Source organism: Delphinapterus leucas, chromosome 20, assembly GCF_059928025.1.
Source record: "Delphinapterus leucas isolate spDelLeu-1000000601 "Yukka" chromosome 20, BTC_Dleu_Yukka2, whole genome shotgun sequence".
Lineage (NCBI taxonomy): Eukaryota > Metazoa > Chordata > Mammalia > Artiodactyla > Monodontidae > Delphinapterus > Delphinapterus leucas.
In genome coordinates this window covers 14,170,269-14,193,688 of record NC_143148.1, presented here as the reverse complement: position 1 = coordinate 14,193,688, position 23,420 = coordinate 14,170,269, and the positions used below count along the sequence as shown (strand labels likewise).

At 52.0% G+C, this 23,420-nt stretch overlaps 1 protein-coding gene across 17 annotated transcripts in view; it reads left to right on the top strand.

Moving 5' to 3' along the window:
- SIPA1L3 (signal induced proliferation associated 1 like 3) overlaps positions 1 to 23,420 on the top strand; it is a 237,412-nt gene that overhangs the window by 137,531 nt on the left and 76,461 nt on the right. For all 17 annotated transcript variants that reach the window (XR_016390937.1, XR_016390938.1, XR_016390939.1 and 14 more), the window contains 6 exons: positions 2,383 to 4,212; positions 8,063 to 8,193; positions 16,226 to 16,414; positions 17,642 to 17,816; positions 19,873 to 19,976; positions 22,772 to 22,929. Coding sequence is in view for 14 of the 17 variants with exons in the window: in XM_022586228.2 (XP_022441936.2) it covers positions 2,691 to 4,212; positions 8,063 to 8,193; positions 16,226 to 16,414; positions 17,642 to 17,816; positions 19,873 to 19,976; positions 22,772 to 22,929 (2,279 nt within the window). In the remaining 3 variants the exon portion in view is untranslated. The remainder of the gene's footprint in view (positions 1 to 2,382; positions 4,213 to 8,062; positions 8,194 to 16,225; positions 16,415 to 17,641; positions 17,817 to 19,872; positions 19,977 to 22,771; positions 22,930 to 23,420) is intronic.

Here is a 23,420-nt window from a genome sequence, read left to right as displayed (position 1 = left end):
TTTCCCTCCCCAGGGGCAACCACCATGAGCAGTTTCTTGAAGATCCTTTTAGAGGTCATCTCTGCATGTTAGTTTGTTGCTGTCGTAGCTGTTGTTTTTGTTTCTCAGGTTGGGAGATGTTGCATACAGTTCTAGATTTCTGGTTTCTCTTGAAAAATCCCATGATCAGGCATCCACATGCCTGCAAGGCTTGGTTGCAGAAGCTGAGGCCCAGCTGCCTCTTTAGAGGACGCCTCTGCCGTCCAGGTCCCCGCGGCTTCACCTGGCCTCCATCTCCCCTAACCAGCCCAACCCTGGGTACTCTCCACTTTCCTGCCCCTTCTCTGCCACCTCCCCTGTATGCCTCCCTGTGGTACCTTCAGGAATGCTCATGGGGAACCAGGAAGAGGGCGCTTTGTGCCCCAGCCCCACCTCTCCCCTCACCTGGTTCTCACTTTCTCAGAGGCTATAGGCTCCCCTTCTTTTTTGCTCCATGAATCTGCTTCATGCTTCCCCGGCGGTGGCTCTCTGCCAGCTAACTCCATACCTCTAGGCTTGAGTTGTGAAATGCCTCCTACACGTGTACACGTGCACGTACACACACACACACTCATACCCATGCTCACACAGGAGGCCTTCCACTTACTCAGAAAGCACCAACACTCACTGACTCACATGAGTCAGTCACATCACTCACAATGGCCATGTCCAGTTCCATATTCCAAGGGAAAGTAATTGTTAGTCACCTTGAGTCAGATGCCCAGGCCGACCCAGCACTCTGCTGCCCCGAATAAAATCAGTACTGTTGGCAGGAGACAGAGGTACAGCTGCTGGGACAAGCAGCAGCTTCTGCCGCAGGCCATGATCTACTTTCCCCTTCCTTCCCCACTGAGGGTTTCATCTTCCAGAAGCTCAGGGTAGAGACAAAGGGAAGTGATCCTGCAGAGTACTTTATGTTGCCGGGCAGAAGAAGAATGAACTCCCTTCCCCAGAGGTCCGCAAGTCAGGATGCACTAAACACATCAGGTCAGGTGGAGGCTGTCTGTTCGCTCATTCATACACTTGTGAACAAGTGTCCTGGACACTATTCCAGGAGCTGGGGCTACATCAGTGAACAACACAGATAGCCCTGCCGTTCTGGAACTGATAATTTAGTGATGGAGATAACCAGTAAATAGCAAACTAATTTCAATTAGTGGTAATCTCTAAGGAAAAAGAAGAAAGCAGAGTGACAGAGAAAGGCTCCTAGAGTGGTTTGGGAAGGTTTCATTAAAGAATGAATATCAAGTTAGGGAACCAGCCTGGTGAAGGACCGAGGAAGGATACCCACATATCCTGGATGGGGCCTGATAATGTCAGAAGAACAGAAAAGAAGGCCAGTGTGATGGGAGAGGCACATCCCTTAGTTGGGGCTGGGGAGAGACAACAGGGAGACTGGCCAGTCCTGTGGGGCTCATGAGCCAGCGGAAGGAATTTGGATTTTATTCTAATGCAGTAAGAAGCCACTGGGACCTGTCAGCAAAGAAGCAATAGGAGCTGATCTGCCAGCTCTCATAGTATCAGTATTTATTAATCACATAGATTTCTAGAGACATTCCCTCCCCCAAATCCACCAGTGCTCATGGTGACTCCTCCATCTTTTTCACTTCCTTTCTGGCGGGGTGGCTGGTCAGGTGGACTACAAAACAGATGGACAACCGTGCAGCCTCTGTGTACAACCACCAGTAGACAGGACTCATGGGGGGCAGAGGAACATGTGCAATGACACCACAGGGAACAGCCAGCCAGATCCTGAAAGTGAGAAGCGCCACAGGACAAGTGACCTCATTCCTTCCATAAGTAAATAGCATCAAGATGGGGGAGGGGGGGTTGTAGAGTAGTGGAGACTTAAGAAATATATATGCCAAAGCAGATCTTGTTTGGATCCTGATTTGAACAAGTCAACTTTCAAAAGACATCTTTGAGACAATGCGGGGAAATGTAATGCAGTTGGGGGTATTACATGACATTAAAGAATTCTTATTTATCTAGATGGGTATGATAAAGGTATCGTGGTTACTTTTTTTTTTTTTGAAGGCCTTATATGCTAGAGATACAAGCTAAATTATTTATAGGTAAAATGGCCTGATGTCTGGGATTTATTCTAAAATATTGTGCCAAAAACAAAGTGGAGGAGTAGGGGAACAGATGAAACAGGAATGGCAAATAGTTAATAGTGTTGAAGCTGGTGGGGTGGCTTATCATGTCCTTCTCTCTGCTTTGGGGTATGTTTGAAATTTTCCATAATAAAACGGTTTTTGTGGTTTGTTTGTTTTTAAATGAGTAAAGCTGTCAAAAACAAAAGGTCATTCTCTGGGAGCAGTATAACATCACATCTCACCTTTGCCTTTTCTCCCTTTTCAGCATGGCAGGGAAGGCACCCCTGCAGCCTGCCAGCCCTCGCGCACACCTGCTGCTTGCTCGGCCCTGCTGAGCCACTCAGTCTGGAGGCCCCGGGACAGCGCCTGCCTCGTGAGGTTGTCCTGGCTCAGTTGTCCACAGCGATGGTGGAGAACTGGACTCCACAGGCTCACAACCTTCCCGAAAGGCTTCAGGGGCCAGAATCCTTCATCCTGGGACTGGTGGCCCTGAACAATGGCTGAGGGCCAGGGGACCCCATAAAGTTAGTCTACAGCTTTCAGGGGCCAGTAGCACTCCAGTGCCCGTGGACTATGGCCACCTATCGGCCCATTCCCAACGATGGTGTGGACCTGGCCGTCAGCTGTGGGACCAGGGCAGCCGATGTCCTCCCCGGCCCGCACACAGGGGACTACGCTCCCATGGGATTCTGGGTCCAGAACGGCAGCATGCCCCAGCCTGTGGGTGAGAGCCCGGCCAGTGCCACCACCCGCCCCAGTCCCACCACCCCTGCAGTGCCCAAGATGGGCGTGCGGGCAAGAGTGGCCGACTGGCCACCCAAGCGGGAGGCCCTGAGAGAACAGAACAACCCCAGCCCCTCACAGGACACAGATGGCACAAAGGCCACAAAGGTGGCCCATTCCATGAGAAGCGTACAGAACGGACAGCCCCCCACCAGCACCCCGGCTTCCTCAGGGTCCAAAGCCTTCCACCGACTCTCCAGGAGAAGGTCTAAGGATGTGGAGTTCCAGGACGGGTGGCCCCGGTCCCCCGGCAGGGCCTTCCTCCCGCTGCGGCACCGCAGCAGCAGCGAGATCACCCTCAGCGAGTGCGACCTGGAGGACGCGGCGGAGCCCCGGGGCGCCCGGCACACGGGGGCGCTGCCGCTCTTCCGCGAGTATGGGAGCACGTCCTCCATCGACGTGCAGGGCGTGCCCGAGCAGAGCTTCTTCGACATCCTCAATGAGTTCCGCAGCGAGCAGCCCGAGGCCCGGGGTGCCCCGAGCCTCACTGAGCTCCTGCGGGCCGATCCCGGCCGACACGTCGCGGGGGGTGGCAGTGGAGCCAAGGGGGACGCCCGCAACGGGCAGCCCGCCAAGGACGGCCTGCTGCCACTGCAGCCCATGAAGGAGAAGGAGAAGGCCCGGAAGAAGTCCACGCGGGGCCTGGGCGGTGGGGATGCGGTGGACTCGTCCATCTTCCGGAAGCTGCGGAGCAGTAAAGCCGAGGGCGAAGCGGCCCGGTGCCCCGGGGAGGCCGAGGACGGCCGGAGCCCCCCGGAGGCCAGCAGGCCGTGGGTCTGCCAGAAGAGCTTCGCCCATTTCGACGTGCAGAGTATGCTGTTCGACCTCAACGAGGCGGCCGCCAACCGGGCGTCCACGGCCCAGCGGCGGAACACGACCACCGGGGCCTCGGCCGCCTCGGCCATGGCATCCCTCACGGCGTCGCGGGCCCACAGCCTCGGCGGCCTGGACCCCGCCTTCACCAGCACGGAGGACTTGAACTGCAAGGAGAACCTGGAGCAGGACCTCGGCGACGACAACAGCAACGACCTGCTGCTCAGCTGCCCGCACTTCCGCAACGAGATCGGCGGTGAGTGCGAGCGCAACGTGAGCTTCTCCCGGGCGGCCGCGGGCTCCACGGGCAGCAGCGGTGGGGGCGGCGGAGAGGGCCGCCCTCCGGAGCCCGCCCTGAGCGCCTGCCGCACCAACGCCAGCATCTCGGTGCTGGAGGTGCCCAAGGAACAGCAGAGGACGCAGAGTCGCCCACGGCAGTACAGCATCGAGCACGTGGACCTGGGCGCCCGCTACTACCAGGACTACTTCGTGGGCAAAGGTGAGGTGGGGGCAGACAGGTGGGCAGCACCTGGTCTCTGAGACTGTCACTGCTCATTGATTCGCTGCCAGGCCCTTTCCTGGGCACCGAGGGTGCAGAAAGACACAAGAACTCCCTCAGAGAGGGGCTGTGAGGATGCAGGGAGTCCAGCCACATGACACATGGGTAGCACTTTAAAACCCCGAGCTACATGAAACAGTAGATATGCATTAACTTAGCAAATATGTGCTTGGGTCAGCTATGTGCCAGGGCACGTTCTAGAGCTGGGGGATACAGTATTGACCAGCTTGAAACAAAAACCTTGTCTTCCTAATGTCTTAGTGGGGTAAGACAAACAATAAAACTAGATAAATAGGTAAACTATCTAAGGTGTGGTGAGTGGCAAGTGCGGTGGAGAAAAGTAAATCAGGGAAGAGGGAAACAGTGTCAGTGCTGGGAGTTGCATTTTCAGTAGGGAATGGTCAGGGAGGGCCTCCTAGTGAGTGCCCTTTGAGTACTGAGGTGAAGGAGGTGAGGGAGGCTTGTGGAGATTGAGGACAGTGTTCCTGACATGGGAAACAAGTGCAATAGTCCTGGAACACTGGAGGAATAGGATGGAGGCCAGTGTTGCTGGGACAGAGTGACTGAGGGAGAGTGGAAGGAGCTGAGACAGGTGACAGGGGCAGATCATGTGGGACTTTGTGAGCCACAGTGAGGACTCTCACTTTTACCCTGAGTGAGATGGGGCCGCAGGGAAGTTCTGAGCAGGAGAGGGCCTTGATCTGACTCAGGTATTCTCAGCCTCCCTCTAGGGAACAGGCTGTGGGGGCAGGGGGAGCTGGGAGACCGAGGAGGAGGCTGCTGCAGTGGTCCAGGCAGGAGACGATGATAGGGAGGTCTAGGGGAGCCTTGGGGAGGGGGGGGAAGCTGGCAGGTTCTGGATTCCCTTTGATGGCGGAGCTGTTGACGTTTGGAGGGTGTTAACACGGGCATCACACATGGTTAAGTTCATTAGTGCTGAGACAATCCTAGGAGGCAGCAAAGCATAGGGCAGAGACCACAAACCCAGGCAGCCTCGGGGACTGGGTAGGAGGCAATAGAGGGAAGCAAACCAGGCAGGGGCTGCACAAAGGGCAGCTCCTGCTCAGCTCCAGCTCACTGTTGTCATCAGGAAGTATAGACAAGCTCAGTGTTGCCAGCCTTTCCAATTTTTCTAGATTCTCCTGAAATTCAGATTTTTTTAGTATGGATTCTCCTATATCAATTCAGAATTGAATTGATATAGTAACAGGCTTAAAACAACATAGAAGTTTATTTGTCTCACATAAAGAAGTCTGGAGATGTGCAGCCCAGGACTGGTATGGTTACTCCTCAGAAACAGTGGAATGCCAGCCTTAGTGCATGGCCTCCGAGCCCTCAGGGTGGTCTCCTGGTCCAAGATGGCTGCTGGAGTTCCAGCCATCCCATCCATATTTCCAGGCAAAGAAAAGGAGGAAAGGATTCGGGCAAAATGTCAAGTCAGCACCCCTACCTTTTTTTTTTTCAAGTCAGCCCCTTGTAAAGAACATTTTCAGAAGTCCCAGCCAACTGCTTCTGGTTATTGGCCACACCTGTCTGCAAGGCAGGCTGGGAAATGTTAGTTTTTAGGTAGACATAACCCCTCTCTTTTCTTCCTCCAAGAACAGAGGGTTTCTCTTAAAATGAAAGAAGGGAAGAATAGGTAATGGATAGGCAGCCAGTACTCCACAGCAACTAGTTAAAAAAATTTTTTAAAGCAGTATCCTAGTCAAATACAACAAATGTCAACTAGATCGTCCAGAGTACAGCCTCTGGAGGTCCACCAGTGTTGGAGTCCGACAGCCCTGGGTTTGGGATGTCTTTTTCATAGCTTATTAGCTACGTGACACATTTTACCCCTTGGACTCCATGTCCTCATGTGAGGAACAGAGATGATTGTAGCAGCATCACATGCCCAGAAACAAAATGACACAGAGACTGAAAATTAAGGGATGAAAAAAGAAGTTCAGACAGTCACTAACCAAGAGAAAACTGGTGAGGTGACATCAGTATCACACAAAACAGATTTCAAGGCTAAAAGCTTTGTTAGAAGAACCAAAAGGGCCATTTCTTATTGACTTTTTAAAAATTTACCAAGAAACTGTAATAGTTGTGAATCTTTGTATACCTGGCAACCTGTTTGAGGGGTATATAAATAAAAAACTAATAACAGCAACAGGGAGACGTGAACAAATCTACAACCCATGGGAGAAGGTGACAGGGTCGCTCTTTGAAACTGACGAATCTAGTAGCCAGAAAGTAAGGCTGAGAGGATTTGAAACCTGGTTTTGCATTTATATTATATTAATTTTCTACCTAACCAACAGAGGACACGTTCTTTTCAACTTGCACGTAGGAATACCTACGCGGAAGGACTGTGGTTAGGATCAAATAAGATTGTACATCAAAACAGTTCTTCATCAGGCAGATAGTACTTATCATGGAGCATTAAAAAGAAGCTTTTCTTTAAAAAAATGATTTCTTTGTAGCCCTGGAAACTCATAAATAAGTTAGTCATTGGTCAGTGTTTATCGATTGCCTATTCTAGGCTAAGACCGCAAGGTACTGGGTATGCATTGGCGGAAAACAAAACAGATCCTGCAGCTGTTTCAAGAATGAACTGATATCTGTGGAGCACACTTATTCTGTTCTCTGACCAGCTGCGGAGATTGTTTAACCCACTGCAGGTGCTGTTCTTATTGGGACCATTAATTAACACACAATTTGAGCCTTAGATAAGCCTTTGATTCACCAAGAGCATCTTATGAGAATAGGAACCAACATTTAAATATTGAGAGCGCTGGGGTGGGAAGGAATTTCTGGCAGTGCGTAGCTGCTGACTTCGTGGACTTAAGACAGACTGCTGGTAGGCATCTACCACAAGCAGGAGATACTTGGGTTATATATCAGTTAGAACTGTTTGCCTGGAAGGATTATAAGACAGCAGCATGTTTTTTTAAAAAGGGGAGACAGCTGTCATTTTGGGGAGAGAACAGGAGACTTCCTCCATGACTTGGTAAAGTCTCTGTCACCATAAGGAAAAAGAGAGTAGTGTTTAAGTTTCCTACGTCTATAGAAATATGGTTAGATAAAGGTGACGCTTGGGGACTGGAATCATGGTCCTTTTCTGTGACAAACATCATGCCCTGGGGGTAGTACTAGCCAACACATCTCATGTGCTTACTCTGTGCCCGGCCCTGTGCTGAGTGCTCCATGCTTATTAACCTGTTTAGTCCTTACAACCGGCTGAGAGAGAGCTCCATCCTTCCTCACACCGTTGTACAGATGAGAATGCCATCAAGCGACCTGGGCCACACATCTAATGAGTCCAGGGCCCGGATTTCAGCCGGGCAAAAGCCTCTCTAGACTAGAATCTAACCACTTCACGAGGGCTAATTGGCAGCTAAGCTGCTGAACATTTGCAAATATGGGATAATCACAGTGAAGCTAGGTTTATAACATGGCACGCACTGCACTACGCGTTTTTGGTTCGTAGCCTCGTTTCACTCTCACATCGGCTCTATGAATCATGGGTAGCGTGAGGGCCCCCCATTTCCCAGATGAGAGCGCTGAGACTCGGGAAATTTCTGTGGGGTATAGTAAGGTGGGCTTTAACCTCTTAACGGTCTCTCCATTGAGTGTGATCGTGACCAGCCGTGAGGTTTGTGTGACCAGGATCCCAAGAGCCTGCACAAGAGCTCTGTACGGGTTGCACAAGAGCCTTCCCCGGCTGTCCTCTCAGCAGGCCTGCCATGGGACGTCACCCCTCCTTCCCAGAGAGCTGACTCTGAGCTCACCTGCTCTTCCCTCTCAGAGCATGCCAATTACTTTGGCGTGGACGAGAAGCTGGGACCAGTGGCCGTGAGCATCAAGCGGGAGAAGCTGGAGGACCACAAGGACCACGGGCCTCAGTACCAGTACAGGATCATCTTCCGGACCCGCGAGGTAGGTCCCATTGCTATTGTTATTATTACATAAATCACAGCCACTCACATCTATGAGCCCTTACTCTGTGCCAGGTTCTGTGGGTAAGTGCTTCCCCTGTTTCAACTCGTAATCCTTCCAACAGCCTCAGGAGAACAATCCTGTCAGTCTCCCCATTTTACAGAAGGGAAGACTGAGACTCAGAAACATGTCTGAAATCGGTGACTAAGTGGCCAGGATTGGAATCCAGTGTGTCTGACTGCAGAGCCCAAGATTCTGACATTTGCAAAAGATTAACTGTGATGAGCATAAAAAATAAAGGGAGAGATATAGGGGATTCTTTCAGGATTGTGAGATGCCCTGCAGAGTGGAAAGGAGAACTAAGGCAGCAAGTCTCGGGCAGGGCAGGAATTGGGGAATCTCAGCAGTAGGCACTGCCGTTGATGTTGATCAGCTCAAAACAGGCCCAGCCTGCCTACTCATTCAGAATAGAGGATCCCATTGTCCTGGCTTGGTCAGAGGTCTTCCCTTGGAATAAATGTCAGCTGTGGCTAGGGAACAAGGCCCGTTGGGGGCACCCTGCTCGATTAGGACTCTTAAGTTGTAAGTGGCAGAAATCTACTTCTATCTGGTTTAAGCCAGAAATAGAACTCATTGGTTTATGTAACTGCAAATCCAGGGGTAGGAATGGCTTCAGGCATAGCTGGACCCAGGCACTCAAATGATGTCACCAGAGCTCTGCCTCCTTATCTCTCCCGCTTAGGTGGCTCTGCTGCTTTTTGCATTGTGAATGTCATCCTCTCCTGCTACCAACAAGCTCTCTCCATGTCATGGGAAAATGGGGACTGGCTGCTCAAATCTTTTCCATCTTTATACTTTCTCCTCCACGTTCTTATCTGCTGAATCTCTGGGAAGGACTCTGATTGGCTCTGCTTGGATCACAAGCCTGGGCCAGTCACTGTTGTCAGGGATGATAGAGGACTCTGTCTAGATCTAGGACATGTGCTCCACCCTGGGTCCAGGGGCCGGGCTGGGCACTGTGATCGACAGTTCTGTCAGAGCCACCCACAGGTGGTGGTAGGGGGGCGGTTCCTCAGCAAAAGGTGGGGAGCTAGGCCAGTAGAAATGATAGAGACTTCCAAAAGACCTCAAAGGAAGACCTTTTTAGAAAAGGAGCAATCATCAGCTGGGCAGGCCCCCCAAATGGATCTCCCTCACCCCTGCATTACCCCATCCCCCTTGGGCCTGGGCTTTTGCACAGACATGGGAGCCCAACAGGCAGGCACTGCCAGGGAGTTTGGATGTGGGGCCGGCCGATCCTGGACCTCATCCAGACCGGCAGATGCTGCACCGAGGGCCGTAGCCGCATGCCCTTGCGAAGACCTTCCCGCTGAGGGGGAATGGGATGGCACAGATGGCAGCGTAGGGGAGGCAGCCCCAAAAACTTTGTGCCCCAGATCACAGGTGGTCACCGGCCCCTGAGTCTCCCCAGCACCCTCCTCCTTCCCTCTCCTCACCTTTCTGGCCAGATGAACACCAGGGCAGAATGTGAGGTGACAGCTCACACTGTATCCAAGTGTCGTATGACATGTGGGGAGCTGCCAGGTGAAATGACAACAGCCATCATATACTAATCAATAATATTACAGCTGCTGTTATATTGCAGATTTATTCAACACTGTGTGTCAGGCATTTTCTACACCGATTATGTATATTCACTCACTTTGCTGTGGTTCCTATTCAGTAGGTTGGAAACTGGCTTGGTGCCATTCCTGGCTCGTTCCTGCTTCCGTTCACTTCCCACGCCCAGCGCCCACACACTAGCCTCTGATCCACCCCAGGCTGGGCACAGGGCCTTCGCAGCTCAGGGGCACAGGCCTGGGGTTCATCCACTCCACGGAGATTCACTCAGCACCACCACCGGCCAGCACTGTGCTGGGCACTGAGGAAACTGTAAATAAGGCAGCAGAGATGCTCATGGGACTGCATTTTTGCCGGGGAGGCAGACAATACGTAGATACTCTTGTAAATTATACTACGTGGTACATGATGACAAGGTGGAAAGTAAAGCAAGGAAGAGAGATAAGTGCGGGGGTGGTAAGATTTTTAGACAGGATCGTCAAGGGAGGTGTCACTCGGAAGGGAACATTTGAGTAAAAGACCTGAAGAAGATGAGAGGAGCCATGTGGACATCTGGAAGAGTGTTCCAGACACAGGGAACATACAGTGCAAAGGTCCTGAGGCAGGACCAGGCCTGGCACAGTCACTCAGCAGCTGTGAAACCTTGGGCACGTGGCTTCTTCTCTCAGAGCCTCTGTTTCCCCCATGGGAATCCCACTCTCACAGGACCATAGTGTGGGCTTGGTGAGGTTGCCCATATAAAATAGGCAGTGCTGGGCCTGGCACTTGGGGAGAGCCCAGTGAGGATAGCCGTTGGGAGAGGTCTCAGTTTCCTGTCCCCTTGTCACATTCAGTCAGCCCCGTTGACTTTTGGCCCACCGTGAGGTTCATGGCCACAAGCAGGCCTTTCTCTGCCCCTCACACACGTGCAGACCACACGTGTACTCAGTCCTGGCCCCAGCCCCTTGCAGAGCCGCCTGTTGGGCACTAAGGCCTGAGGACCTCGTCATCCTGTCATCTGGAGGTAGGGGCAGTGGCCAACAAGGTTTGCCTTGCCCCTTCCTAAGGCCCTTCCTGCCATGGAGGCAGAGAGTCACATAACCCAAAAGTAGTAATGACAGTAGTAATAAGAATAGCTAACACTTTTAGCACATATTCCTGCCAGGCACTCTTCCAAGTGTTTTATATGCATTGACCCTTCAGATTCTCTCAGTAGTCCCATGATGTGGGTCCCATTCCCCCCATTCTACAGATGAGGACTCTTGAGGCCTAGGGCTGCCACTCGTGAGGGTCCCCCAGTGGCAGAGCCAGGATATGAACCCAGACTGCCTGTGTCCCCAGCCCGTGCTCTTAACCACTCACCACTCCCTGTGGGGTTGAGTTTGTATTCTGGCTCTGGGAACAGACAGCTTGGGGTTCGGTTGGGCTCTGCCACTCACTAGCCTTGTGAGCTTAGGCAGATGGCTTTACCCCTGGATGCCTCAGTTTCTTCATCTGTAAAATAGACTTCGTACCGTTTGTTCCTTGTGTCCTGGAAAGGCGGGAAGGTTCTCCTGGACCGGCACGCACGAGGTGGTATAGCACAAGGCTGCAGGGTGGTGAGTGCTCTGAGCGGCAGATACTGTGATGACGCTGCTGTCGTGTTGTCACCGTTTCCCGAAAGGTCAGAGGGCCTTTCTGGGGAGTGAAGGTTCAGCTTATGGTCAGAGTTCTGCCCTTCTCCTGTCGACACACACATCTCGGGCTCCGGTTAACCAAGGCATGGGGGCCAGAGCGAAGGGCCCAGGCTGTTTTCCAAGCCAGCCGGCTGGCCTGCCCCAGATGGCCGCCCCCGGCCGCCAAGCAGACCGAGTGGGCTCACATCTCCCAGCAGATGGGATGGGAGTGTTGGCAGCTCTGAGCCTCCCGCTGGGGCGGGAACAGACTGGAGCTGGGCTTCAGGACCACACGCCGAAACATCAGCCCCACCCACCCTGAGCCTGGACAGGACAAGCTCCAGGCCAGGGCTGCCCTGTCCTGAGCCCCTTGCCGGCAGAACACAATGCCAGCTAGCCGGGGACTCTTCGGCCCAGCAGGCTCGGTGGGTTCCCTTTGGCCCCAGATATGAGTTTTTGACAAGCCTTAGTTTTGTGAGGGTTAGAGGTTTAGATTTTTTTTTTCTTTCTTTATTAAAAAAGTAACAGGCACTCATTAAGAATTTAAACAGTATATATGTATACAAAGCAGAAAAGGAAAAATCTTGTATTAAGCGTAAAAAGCAAGTGTAGTAGCGAACCTCATTTGGGACCTCACTTGTGTTCAGTAGGCACCGATGATGGTGTGATGTAATCTCCAAAGCATACTGTTAAGTGGGGGGAGAAACAAACTGTAGCTTCCTATTAAGGTTAACTTTTCTTTAAATTTTTAACACACATATGGCTTTGTGTAAAAACATCCGACGTGTGTAATGTGATAATGGCTAACACATACATTGAGTGCTCGCTGTATGCCAGATACAGTGGTGGAAAAGCACCGTACATGGATTATCTTCTTGAATCTTTATAACCCTTTGCGACAGGCACTGTTATTCCCCATTTTATAGATAAGGGAAGAGGCACAGAGAAATTCAGCAGCTTGCCCAGAGTCACACAGCTAGAGAAGGGGGAGAGCCGGGATTTGAACCGAGGCAGACTGACTCCCAAGTGACCTCCCAGGAAGAGCTCTTGGAGGGTGGACGCAGCACAGGGGAAGGCAGGGATGCATCTGGGTCGGTAGCTGGTGGAGAACAACCTGTGCCGATGGGAACCTCCTTGCTGATGTGGCCCTGAATCCCTTTCACAGCTCAGTGAGGTGATGCCAGATGTCATCAAGGGTCAGAGCACACAGGGTCTCGCAGCCTGAGCAGCGAGTGTAGTTTTGTTTGGTTTTGTTTTAAGGCAAGGGTTTTTTTTTTTTGAATTTTTCTTTTGGCCATGTCGGGTTTTAGTTGCAGCACGCGGGATGTTCGTTGAGGCATGCAGGATCTTTCAGTGCGACGTGCGGGCTTTTCTCTTCTCTAGTTGTGTGTGGGTTCTAGGGCACATGGGCTCTGTAGTTGTGGCGCACAGGCTCCAGAGCACGTGGGCTCTGTAGTTTGCGGCAGGTGGGCTCTCTGGTTGAGGCATGCAAGCTCAGTAGTTGTGGCATGTGGGCTTAGTTGCCCCGTGGCATGTGGGATCTTAGTTCCCTGACCAGGGATCGAACCCGCGTCCCCTGCATCGTAAGGCGGATTCTTTACCACTGGACCACCAGGGAAGTCCTGCGAGTGTAGATTTTATTGGGAGAGAGATGGAACGCTGTCAGCAGGTTCTGCACAGAGGAGAGACACCATCTGACTCAAGCTGCTGCGGGAAGAATGGACCGGCGTGGGGTGGTGGCGGGGCAGGTGCAGGGAGACCGGGAAAAGGCTGCTGTCACAGTCCAGGTAGGACATGATGGTGGACAGGACCAGGTGGAGAGCAGAGGTGGCCACACGTTGCAGCCTGCCAGTGCCCTACTTATTATCGCCAGCAGAGAAGGAAAAGCTGGGAGCTTTTCAAGCAGTGGCTTTTGGTCAAGTCTTCAGAGCCAAAAATGTGGCGGTAGGCCACCTGTCTCGAGTGTTGGAAGAGGATGAGGATTTCTGGTCCACGCTGTCTCTTGGCCCCAGCAGAGGGCACTGTCAGCAGGATAGAAAGGCGCTGATCCCGTTGGTGCATTCATCAAAATTCACAATCCCAGGGCCACCCAGATTGGCAGGGCAGAGCATCCACATCACAGTTTTTTGTGATGTATTTCAAGAGTATCCGGCTTATCCTAAGAGAGGTTTGTTTATTAATTCCCAAAGCCAGAACTGGGAACTCCCAACCATGAGATCATTCATTCCTAACACGCATGCCTCTTGCCCAGGTCCTGTTTGGCAGGGTTAGGCTGTCTGCTTAGAGGCAGTGTCATGACACGTCATTTTTGCCACCTCTTGCATCTGTTGACTTTTTGGGGTGAGCGTGTTTTTCCAGTTAACGCCGATCCTCCCTAGTCTTTAAACCGTAGCCCCAAGTGTATTTTGGGTGCTGATAGCAATCCCCTTGGGGGAGGATTTTTTTCCCTGTTCTGCTGAAGACTAGGGAGTCTTCTCGCTGTGGTGCTGGAGCTGCCGTGCCTCACCCAGAGCACAGCGGAGCCTGGCGGCCAGCAGCACAGTGTAGATGGAAGCCTGCGCTAGTGATAGTGAGGACGGGAAGCAGCAGGGGCTCTCAGACGGGGCTGGCGGGGTGTAAATTGGTACAGCCACTTGGAAAACGATTTGGCAGTTCAGTAAAATTGAAGATTAACATGCCTGGTGACTCAGCAATTTCTCTCCTAGGTATAAACCCAGACGAAAATGTGTCCATGTGCACTAGGAGATGCTTCCGTGAATGTTCCTAACAGCACTGCTCACAGTTGTCAAACGCTGGAAGCAGTTTCCGTGCTCGTCAGCAGTAGGATGGATTAAATCCATTGGGGTAAAAACGTCAGCCTCTTACTGCAACATGGTCGTATCTCACATCCATAGCATTGAGAGAAAGAAGCCAGATAGAAAAGAATACAAACGTCATGAAGCTCAGAAGCAGGCAGAAATAAATTCTGGTGTGAAAAGTCAGGATAGGGCTGCCATTAGGGAGGTGGGAAGGGGCACGAAAGAGTTTCCGGAGTCTAGTAATGTGTTTCTTGGTCTGGGTGGTGATACCTAGGTATTCACTCTGATCATTCCTTGAGCTGTACTTATATGTGTTGTATACTTTTCTGTTTATGAATTATATTTCACAGTTAAAAAAATATTTCAAAGAGAAAAATCATGAGCTTTGGAGACGTCAGACCTGGGTTGGAATCCTGGTTCAGCCACTTAGCTGTGGTGACCTTGGCTAAGGCACCTAACCTCTTAGAGCTTCAGTCTTCTTATCTGTAAAATGGAGATAGTAAAATCTCCCCTGAACAGACCTATACCTAGATAGCTGCTGTCATTCCTGGAATACAGTGCAGTGAACCATGCCTTCATAAATGTGACTCGTTATTAAGATGTGTCTGTTAGAAATTGCTTTGTCTGCAAAGTAACAGAAAACATGACTAACAATAGCTAAAACAAATACGGGGTTATTTTAATTATCTAACAAGAAGTCTGGGGGTAGGCAGTGGCAGGACATGACTTCTGTGTAATTTTTGTTGTTGTTGTCTCTTTACTTACGATCACAAGATGGCTTCCACAGCTCCAAACATCTTATCCTTATACCAGTGTCCTTAGAAAAAATGGGCAGGTGGAAAGGGGCTTTCCTTTTACCAGGGAAGAAAATCTGCCCTAGACGTCCTCCCCAAGCGGAATCCCATCCCATCTCATTGCCTGGAACTAGTCATGTAGCCAACTATAGGAAAAACTTGGAAAGCAACATCTGCGTAAGAGGAATGAGATGGTCATGGTTGGCTTGACTCAGGTTTTCAACCCTGGCTTCACATCAGAATCACCTGAGTAGTATTAAAAGAGAGAGGGGCTTCCCTGGTGGCGCAGTGTTTGGGAGTCCGCCTGCCAATGCAGGAGACACGGGTTCGTGCCCCGGTCCGGGAAGATCCCACATGCCACTGAGCGGCTGGGCTCGTGAGCCATGGCAGCTGAGCCTGCGCGTCTGGAGCCTGTGCTCCGCAACGGGAGAGGCCACAACAGTGAGAGACCCACGTACCACAAGAAAATAAAAAAAAAGAGAGACAGAGAGAGAGTGAGTGAGTGTGTGTGTGTAAGTATACAAGTATACAAATATGTAAGTGTGTGTATACATACATACGTGTGTGTATACATACATACGTGCGTGTATACATACATGTCTGGGCCCCACCACAGACCAGCCGAATCAGAACCACTGGTGGTGATTTTATCAGGAAACCAGGTTGAAAACCAGTGTCACAATTCAAGATCCAAGATGGTACCAGTGTCCAGGGCAGGCAGGTGTTTTACATAAGAGCTTATGGTAATAAGTGTACACCTAATATTATTTCTGATAATGACAGTAAGAGTGTTTGTTTGAGTGTCTACATTGTGGAGCTTGTTTTATCCATTATACCTCTTATTACCTGACATAATCCATCTCCTCACCCGCACGTCAGCTCCAGGAAGACAGGGGTCTTTCTTCTTTCATCATTCGTTGAACAAATGAAGGATGTTCCATCCACTATCTCATTTAGTTCTCCCAACAGTCCTTGGAAGCTGAGGCTCACAGATAGGCAGTCACTTGGTCAAGAACACACAGCCAGGAGGCAGCAAGTTCAAGTTGGTCCAGACCTAGTGCTTTCTGGCAGAGCCCAGGCTACTAACCATCCCACATGTCGCTTTGAGAACAGGACACCCGCATGTGCTCTCATCCCTTCCCGAGTCCTGAGAGCCTCCTAACCTTCCCTCCTCTTCCTCGAGCAGCTCACCACCCTGCGTGGCTCCATCCTGGAGGATGCCACACCCACAGCTATGAAGCATGGGACAGGGCGGGGCCTGCCCCTGAAGGACGCCCTGGAGTATGTCATCCCCGAGCTCAACATCCACTGCCTGCGGCTGGCTCTCAACACTCCCAAGGTGACGGAGCAGCTGCTGAAGCTCGATGAGCAAGGGGTGAGCCGGGGCCCAGGGAGGGGGGTGGGGGGGCACTGGGGCAGCAGCCTGCAGCCCCGCTCCCGGTACCTTCTTCTGTCTTGGTCACTTGTTTTTTTCTCCAAAGAACAGAAACCCACTCAGGTTAGTTCCAGTAAAAGGAGTGGTCTCCTATCAAATTCTAGGGGTGCCAAGAGCCGGAACGTGACTGGGTCTTAGGAGGGAAATAGTCTAGGAACAAAACAGCCACCAGGTTCCCGCGTGTGTGTGCGTGCTCCCTCTCCCTCACTGCACGCTGCCTCCCTCTGCTTCTCTGGCCCTCCCACAGCTCACAGAATTACTGTTAGGATTATAGGCACATGCAGGCCCCAGTTAGCTGACTCTCAGCCCCAGTAGAGCCTCTGACTGGCCCACACTTAGGTCACATGACTGTCGATGGTCCAGTCACCAGTGAACAGAGGAATCAGGGATACATAAAAAAAACATGGAGGACTTTCCTGGTGGCACAATGATAAGAATCTGCCTGCCAACGCAGGGGACACGGGTTCGAGCTCTGGTCCGGGAGGATCCCACATGCCGCGGAGCAACTAAGCCCATGCGCCACAACTACTGAGCCTGCACTGTAGAGCCCTTGAGCCACAACTACTGAGCCCGCGAGCCACAACTACTGAAGCCCACGCTCCTAGAGCCTGTGCTGTGCAAAGAGAGAAGCCACCACAGTGAGAAGCCCACGCACCGCAACAAAGAGTAGCCCCCGCTCGCCGCAACTAGAGAAAGCCCACGCACAGCAACGAAGACCCAACGCACCAAAATTAAATAAATAAAATTAATTAATTAAAAAAAAAAACATGGTTATCAAGGGCTCACCCCCTAAAAAACAATGTCGACTAGACTGAGTCCTCCAGAATTTCCTTTTGCAGAACCTTAGCCGGGTCCGGTCCACCTACTGTGGGAAGCCGGCCAAGGTCTTTCCCTTGAGAGAATGGTGTCGCCAGCCGCCCTTGGCCCTCTTGTAGAAAGCATGAGAATGGCGGCACCAGCACCTTGTTGTGCCTCCCTGGAATGGCAGGGTGGGAGAGGGACAACTGGGACGTGCCCCCATGCCTTTTTTCTTCTCTGGCTGTAGCACTGAATTCCTGTGTGACCCCGGCAGCTCCCTGGGCTCCGCGCCCGAGAGAGCCTGCTTTGTTCCATGCCCCCCTCCATTCTGCCTGGCCTGCCTCGCTGATGCCGCTCTCGCCTCCGCAGCTCTGCCGGAAACACAAAGTGGGCATCCTCTACTGCAAGGCTGGCCAGAGCTCGGAGGAGGAGATGTACAACAACGAGGAGGCCGGGCCGGCCTTTGAGGAGTTCCTCTCCCTCATCGGAGAGAAGGTCTGCCTGAAGGGCTTCACCAAGTACGCCGCCCAGCTGGACGTCAAGAGTAAGTGGCAGTGGCGGGTGGCCTTGCCGGGGGGAGCAGGGTGAGTCCCAACCGCACCCTCATCCCGTGAGCTAAGGCCCAAAGGCCTGGTGATACCCAGGTGAGGACTCCGGGCAGCGGGAGCTCGAGGACTCCATTGGTGGGAGTGCGGGCAGTACAGCCACTCTGGACAGCAGTACCTCATGTTCTGGTAGAGTCTGAAGACTCACTTGCTTTGTGTGTCAGCCCTTGCGCTCCTAGACACGTCCTCTGAGATCCTGTGCACATGTGTCCTGAGGGGTCATAGCCACAGACACCTGCATGGTGCCCAGTGTGCACAAGGACCCCAGGGAATACAGTGCTCCTGGCCAGTGTCCCCAACTAACAGGCAGGGCTGCCCTGGCCTCACAGCCACCTGGAGGTCACCTGGCTCTGGCACTGGCCAACCAAGGCTTCAGTGACCTCACCTGTCACAGCTTCTCCCCTAGAATGGAAGCCCACAAGAATAGGGATTCCTCAGTCTGTTTTACTGCTGTTTCCCCTGCACCTACAGTTAAATAAAGCTGGTGGACCTCAGTGCTCAAAAAGGCCAAGGAGTAGGCTTCCAGGGGTGAGTGTGACACCCTGGAGTCACTTGCAGTGCGGTTCGTGGGTTCACTCACGCATCCAGCAAAAACAACCCCCTGGCTGTCCTCCCTGGGCAGGAAGGAGCAGTTCAAGATGATACAAGAAAATATGGGGAACCCAGCCTCATGTGGGGGCTGGGCCTCAAGAACATGGCATGTGACCCGAGAGGGATGAGTTGGAATAAAATAGGCAGAGAGGGAGCAGGAAGTGCGTTCCAGGGAGAAAGAACAGCACGTGCAAAAGCCCTGAGGTCAAAAGGCTGTTGTTCAGGGAATTAATGTGAAGGAGGAAGTGAGGGAGGCAGGCGGGGGCCTTACCGTGCAGGACCTTTAGGGCTAAAGATTAGGGATTTTGGTCTGTTTCCTATGAGAATTTTGAAACTCATAAGAGGCAGCATTGAATACTGTTAAGGAAACACTCTGGAGTCAGATAGCCTGAGTTCCAGTCCAGACGCCACCACTGACTGAAGTGTGCGTGACCTTGGGCAAGTCACTCCCTCCCTGTGCCTCAGTTTCCCCCATTAGAGCCCCTAATCAGGTGTTTCTCCCTGGTCATAACTCCCTCCCATTAGAGATGAACAGTATTCTGACTCGTACGATTATCATTTCCTTCTTTTCGTCATAGTTTTGCCATCTTCATATGCATCTCTAAATAATATAATTCGTTTTGCCTGTTTGACAACATAATGTGAATGGAATCATACGGTGTGTGCTCCTTTGTGTCTGGCCATTGTATTCGTGGGATTTGCCCATGTGGTGGCTGTGACTCATTTCTTTTCACGGCCGTGTACTTTTCCACATTATGAACTGTTTACCTATTCCTTGGACTAACATTTGGAGGATACTTGTACCCGTATTCTGGGGCATCTGTGTACAATTTCTCTAGGCTGTGATCCTAGGAGATGAAGTGCTGGGTCATCAATTAAGCCTATCTGCAGGTTCAGTCGATCTTACTAAAGAGTTTTCCCAAGTGGTTGTACCCCCTGACCAGCCACACAGAAGGTTCCAGTTGCCCCACATCCCCACCAACCCTTGGCACTGTCAGACTCTTAAATGTTTACCAGTCTGGTGGGTGCTTAATGTATGGCTTCCTTTTTATCTAAATTTACTGGATTTTAAAGGGTGGAGTTAAGTGAAAACATCGAGTTAAAAACTAACACAGGGCTTCCCTGGTGGCGCAGTGGTTGAGAGTCCGCCTGCTGATGCAGGGGACACGGGTTCGTGCCCCGGTCCGGGAAGATCCCACATGCCGCGGAGCGGCTGGGCCCATGAGCCATGGCCGCTGAGCCTGCGTGTCTGGAGCCTCTGCTCCGCAACAGGAGAGGCCGCAACAGTGAGAGGCCCGCGTACCGCAAAAAAAAAAAAAAAAAAACTAACACAGATGGCATGTGGGATATGGCAGGAGCCCAGGGGTTTTGGAGGCGTGGTGCTAACTGGTGTTTCTGTTTCAGCTGACTCCACGGGAACCCACTCCCTCTACACGACGTACCAGGACTATGAGATCATGTTCCATGTCTCCACCCTGCTCCCTTATACCCCCAACAACAGGCAGCAGGTCAGTGGGGCCCAGGGTGGGGGCCCCAAGTGACTTACAGTGGGTGCACAGCTGAAGCCGTGGCGCTCTCCCTCCCCACAGCTGTTAGCTGGCTGCCTGCCCGGCAGTGGCTCCCCTGGCACCATCCTGTGCAGAACGGGGAGGCCTTTGGCCCTGGAGACCCTCTGCATCACGGTCTCATCACCTGGGGGTTGGAGACTAGGTCAGGTGTCATTCACTGTCAGTTTTCTTCTGTTTCCTTGGCCATCCTTCTACCCCAACTCCCCTCAAGAGTCTCTTGAGTCATCAGGGATCCTATGGAAAAAAAAAAAGTGAATCAGTCAACATTATTTCGACTGCAAGTGATAGAAGCACAAATCAAACTGGCAAAAGCAAAAAATGGGATTTACTGGGTTAGGTAATTCTCAAGTACTGGGAGAGGGCTGGCTTTAGGTATGGCTGGATCCAGGAGCTCAAACAATGTTAGGAATTCTTTGCATTTCTCGCCTCTGCTTTTCTCCGTAGTGGCCTTATTCACAGATCTTCCCAAGTAGTGCAGAGTCGCCCCCCAGCAGCCCTCGCCTTACATCCCACCAGCTTTGCTACCGCGGGAGAAAGAGAGCTGTGCCTTGCAGAAGTCCCAGAAACGTTTCAGGAATGAATCTCATTGGACCACTCACTTGCCAGGCCCAGGGCAGGGATGGAATGGGCTGACTGGCCAAGCCTGAAGGACATGCCCACCCCTAGAGAGGGCGAGTGAGGTCAGCTCAGCTTGAAACGTTGACAGAGATCAGGGAGGTGCTTTCCCAAAGGGGATGGACACGGCTGCCAGAAGGAAGAGGAGGAGGTGCTAGGTGGGTGCAACAGCTGACGCCTACCACCAGGAGCCTCCTCACCTGGACACGCCATGCATGCTCAGTCCGGGAGCAGTTTCTAATGAACAGAAACCCCACAGACTTATGGTTTAGTGTATATATTTTTTTCCATTGGTACAGGTGATGTTGTAGATTTTACTGGCCGAAAATGGTCAAATATCGGTGATTTCAGAAGGTTCACCTAATAGCAGCTGTAAGAGCATTGCTGTCATTAGGCTTGGGTTGGAGTTCTTTCTCTGCCACTTCCTAGCTGTGTAATCTCACCTCCCTGAGCCTCAGATCCCTCCTCTGTAAAATGGGCGGAATGGTAGCACCCATGTCTCAGGGTCATTGGGAAAGGACCCTGTACTCATGCATGAAACTGGGGCTTGAGTCAGGGCCCGACATGGGAGGCGCACAGGAAGCAGACAGAAACCTACTCCTGGACGTCTGGGAGGCATGGTGGGCAAAGCTTGGGTTGTGGAGTCCAGCAGAAGCGGGTTCAAATCCTGGCTGTTTCCCTCCATGACTGTGTGACTTAGGGCAAGACGTTTAACCCCCGGGAACCTAACTTTTCTCATCGGTAAAAGGAGGTAGGATGAGTTAATGACTCACAGCCTTGTTGTAAAGATGAAACGAGGACTTCCCTGGTGGCGCGGTTGTTAAGAATCCGCCTGCCAGTGCAGGGGACACGGGTTCTATCCCTGGTCCGGGAGGATCCCACATGCCGTGGAGCAGCTAAGCCCGTGCACCGCAACAATTTAGCCTGCGCTCGAGAGCCGGCGAGCCACAACTACTGAGCCCGCACACCCTAGAGCCCGCATGCAGCAAAGAAGACCCAATGCAGCCCCAAAATAAATAAATAAATAAAAATTTTAAAAAAAAGATGAAACGAGGTTGCAGCTTTCAGATGTGGATGTAAAATGCCTAGTACAGGGCCGGCCACAGTAAATGGGTACTTTATCTAGCAATTTAATTTAATCCAGTGTAAAACACACATAAAGAGCTAAGAGTTCAACAGTGTGAGTTGTGCCACTCTGTGTGACTGGATTTCACACCACGGGCCACCTCATGTAGAGCTACATGTGTCTCCCATCTGCGGACCTCACGTGGCCAATGGGGATTCCTAACAGTTACATGAAGACTAAACTTGTACAAATAAGAACAATGTAATTTCAGCAAACAAGTAAAATGTCGTGAGTACATCATTGCCTACAAAGATGACAGAGTTTTTCTCAGAGACCGTGACAGGCAGGGGAGAAAGGACAGGGCTCCTGTGGGCTGGTCTGAAGCTGCTACCCCAGCCTTCTCAACTCAGGTGTCCGAGAAGGGGCGGCAGCAGGGATGGGCCCTGCCAGTGGTCTCGGGTCTGACTCTGCCATCGTCTGTGAGCATGGCCTTGAGCAAGTCGAAAGCCGCCAGCCCATGCTCTTCTCCAAGAGATGTTTCTTGAGCAGCCGCTGTGTGCCAGGCTCTGCTCTAGGCACTGAGGATACAGCAGGGGGCAGCAAACAAAGCTGACAAAACCCTTGTTCTCACGGAGCTGACATGGTAGTGGGAAAAGACAGACAAGAAACAAAAGGAAGAGGGGAAGCCGCTGTACGCTAAGTGTCAACGAGTGTTAAGTAATAAAGGCAGAAAAGCAGAGGGGGTGACATCATGGATAAGACAGTCAGCGAAGGCCTTGTGGGAGGGTGACCTTTCAGCCAAGACCTGAAAGGAGGGAGGGCGGGAGTGAGCCATGTGGGGATCTGGGGGAAGAACGTTCCAGGCAGCGGGAAGAGTCAGGGCAGGGGCCTTGAGGAGGAAATGTCTCTGGAGTGTTTGAGGGGCAGCAGGAGGCCAGTGTGGCTGGAGCAGAGTGAGCGAGGGGGAGCCCTGAAAGAGACGGCAGGGAGGTGACAGGGCGGATCGTGAGCCTTGAGCCGACCATGACGTTTTCCTCTCCCCGCCGTTTACCAGCTACTAAGGAAGAGGCACATAGGAAACGACATCGTGACAATCATCTTCCAGGAGCCTGGGGCGCTGCCTTTCACCCCCAAGAACATCCGCTCCCACTTTCAGCACGTCTTCATCATTGTCCGAGTCCACAAGCCCTGCACCGATAGCGTCTGCTACAGGTACGCGCCTGCACCCTACCCTGCATGCACCGGAGACCACAGAAGCTGGTTTCCAGCATCCAGGCAGCGTGCGGCAGAGAGAGAGCGGGGGGACAGCTGGCCCAGGTGGGCTGCCTCCTGCGTTTCTTGTTTGTGCTTCAGTAGGGGAGCTCTGTTCACACCTTCTCACACCTTCTGAGAGAGTGATTCTTAACCAGAAAGGGGCATGTCACCCCAGTTTCGATAAGCAAACCATCAGGGATTTGTATTTGCCTGGAATCTTTTGCTTGCAAGTGACAGAAAACCCACCTCAAAAAGGCAGTTATGTACGTTGGTTCTCATAAATGACACGTTCAGGCCTAGCCGGATGTGCTCCACTTCCCTGTCTGTCACTTCGTTTGCTGGCAGCTCCAAGCTTAACATCTTCCCAGCCGCAAATCCAGCAAAAAGACAGCTTTCCTTTCCCAGGAAAAGAAGCCCCAGGACTGAGGCTCATTGACCTGCTTGGGGTC